The 12,959-nt window shown below is 42.0% G+C and overlaps 1 protein-coding gene across 4 annotated transcripts in view; it reads left to right on the top strand.

Moving 5' to 3' along the window:
- Positions 1–12,959, top strand: part of ODF2L (outer dense fiber of sperm tails 2 like) — a 179,350-nt gene that overhangs the window by 68,119 nt on the left and 98,272 nt on the right. For all 4 annotated transcript variants that reach the window (XM_030207203.1, XM_030207204.1, XM_030207202.1 and 1 more), the window contains 3 exons: positions 1,776–1,892; positions 6,084–6,269; positions 11,787–11,896. In XM_030207203.1, coding sequence (XP_030063063.1) covers positions 1,776–1,892; positions 6,084–6,269; positions 11,787–11,896 — 413 coding nt within the window. The remainder of the gene's footprint in view (positions 1–1,775; positions 1,893–6,083; positions 6,270–11,786; positions 11,897–12,959) is intronic.

Here is a 12,959-nt window from a genome sequence, read left to right as displayed (position 1 = left end):
ATGATATGTAGACTTTGGTTGATTTCATTGGAGATTTCTTTTAGGTCTTGTTTGAATGGGATGTAGATCGTTACATCATCAGCGTAAATGTATGGGTTGAGGTTTTGCTTAGATAGTAGTTTGGCCAAGGGTGTCATCATTAGGTTAAATATGGTCGGTGAGAGGGGAGATCCCTGTGGAACTCCACATTCGGGTGTCCATGTGGCTGATGTAGTCGAATTTGATGTCACTTGATATGAGCGTGTAGTTAGGAATCCTTTAAACCAATTAAGAACATTGCCTCCGATACCAAAGTATTCAAGTATGTGTAGTAGGATTCCATGATCAACCATGTCGAAGGCACTTGACATGTCAAATTGTAAAAGTAATATATTCTTGCCAGTTGCAATCGTTTGTTTGAATTTATTCATGAGCGTAACTAGTACTGTTTCGGTACTGTGATTGGAACGAAATCCTGATTGGGACTCTTGTAGTATTGAGAACTTGTTTAGATATTCTGTGAGTTGTTTGGTGACCATCCCTTCTGTTATTTTGGTTATTAGGGGAATGGATGCTACTGGTCTATAGTTGGTTAATTCACTTGCATTTTTCTTTGCATCCTTGGGTATGGGGGTGAGTAAGATATTTCCTTTCTCCTTTGGGAAGAGTCCCTTTTGTAGCATGTAATTCACATGTATCGTTAGATCTGTTATAAAGTGTTGGGGGCCGATTTCATAAGGTTGTTTGGGCAGATGTCTAGTTTGCAGTGAGATTTGGCGAATCTTTTAAGTGTTTGGGAGATGAGATCTTCCGATAGTGGCTCGAATTCGGTCCAGGTCCTATCTGCTGGGTATACTCCAGGTTCTGGGTCCAGACATTCTAGAAGAGCTATGTATTCGATAGGGCTGGCAGGTATTTTTAGTCACAGTTGTACTATTTTCTCTTTGAAGTACTTTGCGAGGTTATCGGCTTCTGGTATGTCTTTGCTGTTGTTCGTGACTGGTGTGGTGTCTATTAGTTTGCTCACAAGTTGGAAGAGTTTGTGTGTGTCCTTGTAATTTAGTCCAATTTCGGTTTTGTAGTATAATCTTTTGGTTTGTCTTATGGTGTATTTGTATTTTCTTCGGATTTGTTTCCAGGCATTGAGTGTGGGTTCGTCTTTCTTTTTATTCCATGTGCATTCTAATTTCCTAACTTGTGTTTTGAGTTTTTTAAAATCTTCGTTAAACCAAGGTATTGACTTCTGTATAAGAGAAGGACTGTTTTCAAAGGTTTTTATGGTGGTACATTTGATGTCAGTACAGCAAAATTCTTTGCCTGTTCTGCTGTTGGGAAACCTTCATCGAGTGGATTTATCATCAAATTTATGCCATTGCTTCAACAAACATTTTATGTGCTCCATTTTAGATTGACCCCTGATACAGGTGCTGTGACGCCAAAACACGGCCTGTGTTGGTTCTTTTGAGTAAAGCATATTGGTTCATGCTTGAAAACCCTTTGTGTTGTTGGGTTTTTAAAGTTTTTTTTTTTTTTTTGCTTCTTGTGCTGTGTACTTTGACCCTCTCTGTTTTATGCTGGTACATATGTGTTTTCATGTAGGTAAAAATGTTTGAAAATTGCCTCAGGTTAAATAATGTATATTTCATGCAATGTACACTTTTGTCCACTGGAAATAGAGAGCAGGATTAGGTCAGGTGGAAAGGTATTCATGGTGATCTCAATTTGAAGTAATCATTCCCCTCTATGTGTGTGCTTTTGTGTTTGTATATATATATAAATGTATTTTTCTTCCCCAGGATAATGCACTGAAAGCAAAGGAACTATCAGTATCTATAGAAGCCATGCAGAATCGTCTCCAGAACATGATTCAAAAAAAGGAAGCTGAGAATGGTCGTATAACTGCCCAAATACAGGTTATATTTATTTGTCTTATTTATTAATTACAAATTCTGAGGAAAATTTAATTCTGCCTCACTTGCTAAAGGGTTCTAGACAAGGGGTGTCCAACCTCAGTCCTCGAGGGCCGCAACCTAGTTCGGTTTTCAGGATTTCCCCAATGAGTATGCATGAGGTTTATTTACATGCACAGACTCCATTGTATACAAATAGATCTCATGCATATTCATTGTGGAAATCCTGAAATCCTGACTGGGCAAGGGCCAAGGTTGGACACATCTGTTGTAGACCGTCATCACTGCCCATGATTTAATAAATAATGGGACTTTTGGGACCAGTATTCAAAGGGAGTTAAATGGTGCTCCTTCATCATCCAGATAGTGCTGGAACAAAGTAAGATAATTTCTATACATACAGTGGTGATATTAAGCTGCTATCCATTTGCTAAGTGGTTTAATTTAGGCCATCAAAATGGATGCTCTTAATTAACCTACTTTGCTATACATGTAAAGGGAAAATCTCTATAGATCACCCAAAGTTAGGTGCTGGGATGATACACTCTAAGTGCCAGTTCTATAATGACAATTACATGCATAATTGCTGTTATAGAATGCTAGCCTAAGTCCACAGCTGCTTGCCTAACGTTAGGCATGAGCACTTCCGCTAGCTCAAAGACTGCTGTAAATGTGCCTGAATGTAGGCAGTTAGGCACATAACTGCTAGTATTCTATAACCTGCACACCTAAGTACTAGGCATGCCCCTAACCCATTCATGCCCTTCCCAGGTCCACAATAGATTTTCCACACACAATTTATAGAATACTGACTAAGGACAGTTAACATGCGTAACTGCTATTCAGTGCCAGTTAGCACCAGCTAGCACCAATTGTAGCCAATAATTGGTAATTAACACCAATGAGCTAATTATTGTTACATGGGAAATAGAAAAGGAAAATGTGCCCCTTTCCTTTTCTATTTCCCATTCAATCCCTTCCCCTCTTCCTTCTTCACCAGTGCCCTGTGTTCCATTGATTCATCGTTGGTCACATTTTAATATCCAATTCTTGACACAATTTGACACTATCCTCCAATCATCTAAGAAGACCACTTGTCCACTTGATCCTGTTCTATTTCATTGGCTTCTGCTCTCGTCATATGCTGGACTAGGAAGAGAAGGAGAGTGGGTGGTTGGAGAAGATGGAAAGGCGGATCATAAAGTCAATACCTTAGAAGAAAAAAATGTAGCAAAATCCTAAGCGGCGAGAGCTGCAGGCAAATGACAGTCTGGAGCCAGAACAGTCAATTTGGAGACCAAAAAGAATAACTATCGAGGACAGTTGGCAGACTTTGCAATCATATCCGAGTAGTATTGAGACGGCGCCTTCCTGAGCTCAGCACGGTAGTGATGTTGGAGAAGTTGAATCCTGCATAGTTCCCCCAAAACACCTCAGGCTTCCTTAGTTGACATTTCAGAAGCCAAAAATTGCCCCTGAACCACAGACAAGAAAGACAACAGGAAATCTGAGTATTAGCACTAGCAGAAGAAGAAAGGACTGAATGAAGAGTCGAGTTCCAAGGGGCACTGATACAAACTCCAGCGGGAAGGATGAAAATAAGGGTGGAAGAGTGAGTGGAAGGATCACGGGGAAATGAGGGACGAGATCGATCAAGGGAAGGGATGAGGAGGGGAGAAGAGAGAGAAGAAACAGAGATCTGTCCAAGGATAAGAAATATAAGAAAAATGCCCATAAAAAGTCCACCCAGTTTTTAGTTTCTTTTGACCTCAACAGGATGGGGGCTGCCTTCGGCAAGCACATTCTTTCTAATTGGCAAACAGACTGCATTTTCTTCACCTATACCCAGACAGGGATGACTCCAGAGGGTCATGTCATGGCTCATAATGTCAGAACTATGACTGTATTGGTAGTCCAGTTGAGATTGGCCATCATAGAGGAATTTTGCAGAGCTACAACATGATCCTCAATCCACGCATTTACATCTAACTTGGAACAAGACTCCCAACATGACAGTCAATTTGGTCAAACAGTCCTTCAGAATCTCTTTATAGTCTAGAATCCAACTGTATCCCCCTAGGTCCTCTCTTTCATTTACAAGCTGCCTTAAGAAAAATAAATAAGAAACCAATTATATCTTTTTTCAGAATTGCATTGTCCCTGCCTGTTGCGGGCCACATTGTTCTTCCCTATTTTTTGTTAAGGGCAGACTAGTAGCTAGGGGTTTCCAAATGTAGGAATATCTTATCCTGTTAATGTTTGGAGAAAACAGAATTAATTACCTGTAGTAAGTGTTCTCTGAGGACAGCAGAATAAATATTCTTGCATACCTGCTGTTCTCTTGGAGTTTAATTCTATTTGCTAGAGACTAGAGTGGCTTGGTCCTGCACAACAGTGGCAGGCACGGTACAAAGCTCTAAAACGTTGGGCGTTACAAGTTGGGGAGTGTTCCTGCAGGGTGCCATCAGATGACATCACCCATTTGTAAGAATATTTATCTTGCTGTCCTCGGCAAATTCTTGCTACAGGTAAGTAACTTTTATCATCAATGGTAATCCCCCTAGAGTTTTAGGGAACAATTCTATAACTTGACACCTCAATTTAGGTGCCACAATGGGGTCCACTAGAGCCAATTCTATAACAGCATCTGGACGCACCTAAGCCATTATAGAATATTGCTTTGTTGCACTGAAATTTAGGTACCTCCACTTACTCCAGGTCAATAGCTGGAGTAAGTCTGCGCACCTAAGTATGCTATACAGCCACATAAATGATAGCATTCTATAGGTTGTACGCATTGCTTGATGACACTTCTATGGCCTGCCCATGCTCCATTCAAATATATTCCCTACTTGCAGTTACACACTATAGTACTTAGGTGCTCGCTTATAGAATAGTGCCTAGTGTGAAAGTGGCACTTAAGTCTAGGACCCAGTTTATAGAATTGCCCTTTTAGTAATAATGGGCATAGAAATCCAATAAATAGTGCCATACAGTGATGACACATGTGGGACTGTTAATCCTGTTTATCCATAGAGGAGATTGGATTATAGTGAGAAGCAAGAAACAAATCACAGTAAATACAGAAATGTATTGCATCTGTTTATATTTCAGCAGTTTGAGTATGAAGTCCATGGTAAAATAACCAGAAATTGCCACAGAATATTTAATAGATACAAAAAGGTCCTGGTCAAAAAAGCCCTGACAAAAAGGCCCTAACACAAAATAGACCCGACAAAAAAAAAAAAAAAAAGAAATGGACAAAAAAGCCCCTGACATCAGCCCCTGACAAAAGCGTCTCCCCATAATTTTGCTCCTGACCAATGAGCCCCCTGACAAAAGGTCCCGCCCCTGAGTATTTTACCTGTTCTGCTGCTTCAGCGGTGTCTTTCTGAGTCCTGCTGCTGCTTTGAGCCGAGATATGTCTCCCCTTTGTAACCTCAGTTTCAGTGCTCACTGTCCAGAATGTCTCCCCCAGCCATCCTCCAACATTTCTGTGGGCCACCAGTAGTGTCTGCAGGGAAAACACGCTGCTTCGGCTGGCCCCGGAAGCATTCCCTCTGTTGTGTTCAGCCTTGTCTGACACAACTTCCTATGTCTGCATAGGCAAGACTCAACAGAGAGAATGCTTTCGGGGCTGGCTGAAACAGCTTGTTGTCACTGCCGGCAACCCAAAAGAACATTGGAGGATCACCGGGGGGTGGGGGGACACAGATACCAGACTGCACAGGTCAGGCAGAAGGAAGAGGGAGACATGCTGAACTACGGTGTGATGTGGGTGGGAAGGAAGGGTAAGAAATGCATTTCCAGACCATGGAAAGGGGAGAAAGGGAGTGAGATGCCAGAATGCAGGGAAGGGGATACTGGAACAGAGATGACAATACATGGGGGTGCGGAGAGAAAGATGTTTCACTGGAGTGGGAGTTGAAGGAAGACAGAGCTCAGATGAGAGAGTGGGGAATAGAGAGGAGAAGAGATGCTGGACCCCTAGAGGGAGGGAGACAGTTCTTACTATACTTCATATTTTTGTGAAGGGCTGTTTTGTTACAGAGGCCATTTTGTCAGGGCTCTTTTGGGCTACTTTGTCCGAGCTATTATGTTGGGGTGCCATACAAAAGTATACACAGCCAGTAGAATATTGTAAATTAGCATGAGCTGTTTTCACATAGTATAATACAATATGTTTTGCTACAGGATTTGGAAAGGATAATAGTCAAAAGTAAACTGAAAATTAAAGATCTTAAAAGTGAAAATTCAGCTGTGAAGGAGAAAAGTGCACTTGACAGGGAAGCTCTGAAAAAAGCTATTCAAGCCCAGAAACGAAGAGCTCAGCATTTTAAAACTATAGCAGAAAACCTCGACTCTCAAATCAGAGCTCAGGCAAGTGTGTGGGGTGTTACTTTGTTTGGTGTACCATGATTTCAAAATATTTCTGCATCCACACTGAAACTATCATCTTTTTGGTAATACTACATGTCTGCCTTGTTATAATCTAAGATAAGATCATAGGGCTCCAAAACGTTTGTAAGGTATGTCTTATTATAACCCTGCTTTCTATAATTTACTTGATTAGAAAATATTAAGAAAATGAAAGGAGATTCTAGAAGTATCCATAAATAAGAAGATTTTTGAATGATACTTTAAGAGTGAGTATGTAGGAAGATTTTCTTTGATTGTCATTCCTACTCTTCTCTGTTACCACGTTGCTTTGTTTTCTGTCTTGAAATACACCCCTCCCCAGGTGAATTTATCTCTACTTTTATTTTTTTTAACTATATTTGTCCTTCAGTTAACTAGGTTACAGATATTAACCAACTATAAACAATAAACTGATTGGTGTTTTAGAGCTGAATACTGACAATAGCAAAGTGAGTAACTGGAAGGAAGTTTCTTCCTAACCCCTCATAGATTTCTCTAACATTTGACCAAATGCTAAAGGTCACATCTTACAGCGTTCTAGTATGAAGGCCTGTTAAAACAACTTGACAAATAGCATTAATACACATTGTTCCAGACAATAACAAAATATCTCTATGATATGTAATGCTTCACTGCCAACACCCACTAGGTCCCAGGGATCAGCCTTTGGCCACTTGACAGTCTAGACAAGCAGAGCAAAAGACTCGCTTCTATCTTGCTTATGTTTGATCTGCCTGAGTTGCCTTCCTAGAATAGCCCTGAAAAAGGCACTTGGGTCCTGATGCTCAGAAGCAAATATGGGCACTAGAGGCCATTAGCGCCGGACTAACACCTGCATTAATGAGCACAGAATTCTCAGTGACTGTAGTGTGTGGAACAATGAATGCGCCAAAGAGCGCAAATAGCTTGCTAATGTAGTGAAATGGATGTTCATGAGGTCATTTCCTATTCCATTTCCTATTTCCTCCCAAAACTGAGAGAATAGTGCACAAAACAAAGCCACATCCATAATCTTGCATCTCAAATGGAAGGGTATGTCAGGGACAGGTCCTCAATCCAGATATTACAGAAATGTTCCAATTGATAGTCATCATCCCTCAAAGAACCAAATTGTCTCCGCTTATATCCAACTGCAGCAAGGGCTCCAGGTATATCAAGAAAACAGTGTTGTACTGCCTAGGCCTGCCAGGTCAATTTGAACTAATAGCGCTAACAGCTTCACCACCAAGTCAGTCAGCAAAAGCAGTGCTCCCTCACTCCAAGTGTGTTCCTCAGCGTTCTGCATTGTCCAACGTTTGCATATAAGCCTGAGCATCCTCTACCTTCTCAAACATCTGTCCGTCATGATTGATCCGCAATTTAGCCGTATATAGGAGTGCAAAACGAACTTGTTTGTTGTGGAGTTCTGTGCACACCAGTACAAAAGCCTTTCACAATTGCTGCACATGTTGCGTGTAGTCTTGAAAACACAATATTGTATGGTCCTGGTAAGTGAGCTATTCTCCCTTGCAAGTTAAGATCTGCTGTTTATGATCACCACTCTTGGCCTATTAGAGGCTTGTCTGACTGGCCCCACCCGATGCGCACGTTGCACACAAAAATGTTGGAGACAGTCTCCAAGCTTTAATACTTGGGGGATCCATGTTTCCAGAAAGATCGGGAGATCCTTATCAGCAAGTGATTCTGGTAAGCCAACCAACCTTAAGTTATTTTGTCTGCTTCGATTCTCCAAATCGTCCAGTTTGGCCTCCAAGTCCGCAGCTGTCTTTTTCAATTTCACTTGTGCCACCAACAGCATCTTAGTGCGATCTTCCAGGTCCGATGTTCGTTGAAGGCCCAAGTCCAGTTCTAAGCACACACTATCCAATCGTTCATGCGCCTCTTCTGCTCGATCATAAATCTGTTGCAACTTTTTGTCAAGGCCTACTTCGACCGCCGCTGTAACTTCAGCGGTAAATTCAGTCACCCATGCCGAGCCAACTGTTGCTGCTACTGGGCTGCGTTGTTCGGCCATTTTGTGGTCTGTCGGCTTCAGTTTCTCCCTTTCTTCTGATTGTTTTTTGTCGTCTTCGCTTCGGCAAGTTTACTCCCCCGTGACTCTCTGATGAGGTGAGGTAACTAGAAGATTCCTACCAAATCTGGAATCAAATCACAGATGTTTAAGCTGATAAATAGCAGATTATTGAGAGGGATGCACGGAGCTCAGCTTTTCAGCGTCCACCCCGCAGCATGGTGACACGTGACCTCTCCAGCATTCACTGTCAATAGGCCCAAAGGTCATGGATCCAGGTTCCTGGGTCAGAATAAGCTCAGGATCCCTTCGCTCACATGTAAGACCCAGGCAAGGGTTATAGGGTGGCCCTAGGAATAACTCAGACAAGGTATATAAAAGTGACACTAAATGTTTTATTCATCTGAGCCCTAAGACTTGTTACCTCACAGGCCAGGAACCTCAGATGCAACAGCTCCTCTGGTTTAGTAACAGTCTTGAGTAGGCCTTTGGCTAGCAGGCCAAGCAGCCTGTGACTGGTGGGGCTGCCCCGCTCCAAACACAGCCTGTAAGTTCTCAGATCGGCTGAGACTAAGGTCTGTCCCAGCGAGACCTCATCAAGGCTTGCAAGTCTTAACAAGGAAAGAGTTGGCTTACCTCAGCCAGGTCACAGCAGCTAAACACATTCAGTAAAGGCATAGACTTGGGCTTCAGTTCTTCCTTCCCGGGGCCTCCTTAACCTCAGCCTAGCCCTTTCTTTTAAACTCCCAGGTATTGACTCCGCTGCTCCTGGCTCACTTCCTCGCAGGGAGGGACTAGTGCTCTTAAGGTGACCCAGGACAGTTAGAGAGAGACTTTTTTTTAAAGGATGAAGGGCAGTATTTTTTAAACCCCCTCATACTTCCCAATGCTCAACATAAATAGCATGCAAATTATAATGTGTTCTCCTAAGTTGCGTGTCACTAGCAACATCTGGGAAGTTCTAAATTTTCTGACCACAAAAAATTCTTTATTTTTAAAATATAATTTCAGACCCATGATCTTATGTTTCTCAGTGGAGAATGTAACAAAGAGAGTTGCTCTGGTATTTATTACATCATTAGAATATTCAAGGAAATTTGAGAGATCAAGACTAGCTCCTCCTAATGTATCTAAGCCATCCTCGATGGGATTCTCCACTTGGAAACATTGGGAAATATAATAACTTTGAGCAATAATTCAATTAGGGCTTCTTTTACCATGCCGCACTAGCGATTCCTACACAGCAAATGAGAGGAAGTCCATAGGAATTGAATGGGCTTCCTCTCATTGCCACACAGAAATCGCTAGCTCAGTGTTCTAAAAGAAGCACCTAGTTTGGGGAAAATTCAAAAACCTCAGGTTTCTTGATCAATTAGAATTTTCCAGTCTCTCCAGTCCAATACCCTTTATAGCGAGAACTATCCAGAAACTGATGGGACTGGGGAAACATGATTCTCATTGTGCCACACTAGCTGAGGCAAATATGGTTCCTCTTCTGGAATTTTTTATAAGACAGCCCACAAAACTGGGGGAATTCTTGATGACTGATTATACAATCTCAAGAGACTATGTTGCATTCCATCGTTGAGTCCCTCACCTTCAAAGCCTGGATGTTGAGAGCGTAACAATAGTATCTTTGAACTTACCTGATTGGTGAGTATTACTGGCTTCCAGGAGAAATTCCACTAGAAGGTCTTACAAATGCAAGTGAAGGAGGTTTTCCATCTGGTGTGATGGACATGTCCTAGATCCCTTTTCTTGTCCCTCACACAAATTGCTTGAATACCTTTTTGTTTTGTCAGACTCCATCTAGGGTTCATCTTAGTGCAATTGGCACTTATCATCATCAGGTGGAAGGAATGCCCAGTGCTGTACAACATTTAGTTGTTTGATTTATGCTTGCTTTAGATGTTTGTTTGTTTGATTCATGCCTCCCTTCAAGCTTCCTTCAGTGTCATAGGACCTCAACATTGTATTAACCCTGCCTGTGAAGCTCCTGTAATGAAATTATCCCCATCGTTTCATGAATACAGATTGTATAGGGGCTGGATTGTGGAGGGATTGCATTAATCTGCAGAGTTTTGAAAAAATAAACGTAAATTTAAGAAAAAATTACCTGGAGATATTAAAAAAAGTGCATAATGTTATTTTGAAGAATTCACTGCCAACTGCGTAGGAAAAGCCTGCACGTACATTTTATACAATTTTGGTTAGTGACTGTAGTAAATCTGCTCCTGAATATCCACCACTTTCTCTGTTTTTAGTTACATGCATTAACAACTATTTATGTACAGCTTCTGTATCGAACCTATGATGGTGATCAGAGACATAAAAACATATTTTCCCTCCATTTTAAAAAAACATTTCTAGTACCACCTCCTGGCTGTTTTTCATAATTAATTCAAACCCATTCTAAAATAGGATAATTTTAGAGAACATGTCCCTAGTTGTTCCATTCATTTACTATACAGTAAGGCATGTTCTGCTTACAGGAAACTTGGCTTTCCTTGCAGATTTGGAGGCTTTGGGGCTTTAAATCTTCTGTACTCTAAAATATTTCCTGTTTAAAAAAATAGCCCTGAAGGTTTGCCCTTCAGCAAATATTTCTAGTATAATTTGAGCTGGTTGAACTTTTGATCTGTTACTTAATATTGCTAAATGAGTTCTATTTTGCCTTGCCAAATTTATGTTTTTGAAAATATATGGTCCATGCCAGTGCATCCTGAATTTTTATCCAATAGAACCCCCCCCCCCCATCCCATTTTAACACTTAGAAATTCATGGTACACCAGATAATGAAAAAATATATACTTGATTCCCCTCCTCTCCCCTTCCTTCCCACCCTCACTAATTTCCTCTCCCCCCCACATCCAAAACATGAAGGCATCAATGGTGACAGCAGTAGCAGCAGTTAGCATAGGGCTGTGTATTTCAGTGTGTGTTCACAGATCATTCAGTACTCTGCACAGGAAACCCAAAGAGGAGAAGAGCCCAGGGCTGTGAACACTCACTGATTCACAGGACCTGTGCTGACTACCATTACTGTGCTTTGGTCACAGTGGAGATCCTACTTGGGGTCCCAACACACAGTTTAGGAACCAGTGGCCTGCAATTTAGGTGGCATATTCTTTGCATTGGATATATTGAGTATTATCTACTGTTTACTGTTTTAATTATGTTTGTATTCAGTGATTGGAATGTTCTCCTTCTTCCACATTCTTGTATAGATAGTTAATGCTAGGTTTTGAAAATTGCTCCTTCTTGTTTTTCCTTTTTCAGAAGTACATACTTCTACAAATTGTTCAGATTATAATTAAGTGTAGGGTTCTGTTGCATTGATTTATAATAGTGAAGCATACTTGAAAGCTTTATAAATGGCAGTACCATTTTCTATTCAGGTAATGGAAAATAGGGAGAAAAAAAAACCATTTTGCTTCATGATCTGTTTGTATCTTTAAATTCTTCAGGATGGTAGCTTACCAGAGGCACTTTCAGCTTGTAATGTCTGGAAAAGTCGTCATGAGAGGTCTGTAGAAGAAAAGACGGAATTGGAGATTCAGTTCAAAACCCTGACCGAGTAAGGTTATAACTGACATAATCTAAAATAGCAAGTATGCTGACTGTATCTTTAAAAATTCTTAAATATTTATTGAATGCATTTGATATGCTGCTCAAGCCTACACATAGGCATAGAGCAGTTCACACACAGAATATCTTGTTGCAGGTACTTTCAGTCCTAAATGAACTCACAATCTAAGTATATTTGTACCTGGGGCAGTGGAAGGTTAAGTGATTTGCCCAGGTTCACAAGGAGCTGTGGTAAGAATGTAACACAGTTCCCCAGGATCTCAGCCCACCGCACACCATTAGGCTACTCCTCCACTCCAGGGGCAAAGAGAGTTAAGTGACTTTCCCAGAGTCACAAGGAACTGCAGTGGGACTCAAACTCAGTTCCCCAGGATCTCAGCCCACTGGCCCAATCATTAGGCAGCAGCGGGAATCAAATCCAGTTCCCCAGGTCCGTAGCCCACTGCACCTAACCACTACGATATTACTCAATAAGTCAAGATGGCCGCCAAATGGGTAGCCCCGAAGAGAGCTTCCTAGAGACCTCCCAGTCAAGCCCGATTTCATGGATGGTTAGCGACAAATATCCCCCCCCCCCCAACAGAAGGCAGGAGTCTGGAGGGCATAGCCACTGAGTGACGTAGCATTCCTGGACCCCAGTGGCTAGACCCTGACAGCAGGGCCGAATCGGAGCACTGGGAGAGGCCTGACTGCCTGGGTCTCGACGTTACCGGGCAGCTCCCAGGACTCCCGGGGAAAGAGGGGACCCAAGCGAAAGGGCCTGTTCATCCAAGCGAAAGGGCCTGTTCATACGTCCCTCCCAGCAGTACCGATGAACCGGAACCAAATGAACGGTGACTGGCAATTTAGGGAGCACGGTTGCAGTCGGAGGAGCCATAGCCGCGACAGACCGTGAATGCGGGGAATGGCGTGGATGCCCGGACTGCATGTCATGCTGTGCTGGTGACCGCCACAGGGAGGAATGAGACCAGAGGTCTGGGCTGATCTATGAAAGCGGGGTAAGCTACCTGATAGCACTGGCAACAATCAGACCAACCAGAGGAATAAAGACA

The sequence above is a fragment of the Microcaecilia unicolor genome, chromosome 6 (genome assembly GCF_901765095.1).
Source record: "Microcaecilia unicolor chromosome 6, aMicUni1.1, whole genome shotgun sequence".
Taxonomy (NCBI): domain Eukaryota; kingdom Metazoa; phylum Chordata; class Amphibia; order Gymnophiona; family Siphonopidae; genus Microcaecilia; species Microcaecilia unicolor.
Note: the sequence above shows the minus strand (reverse complement) of the source record. Positions and strands in the feature narration are given on the sequence as shown.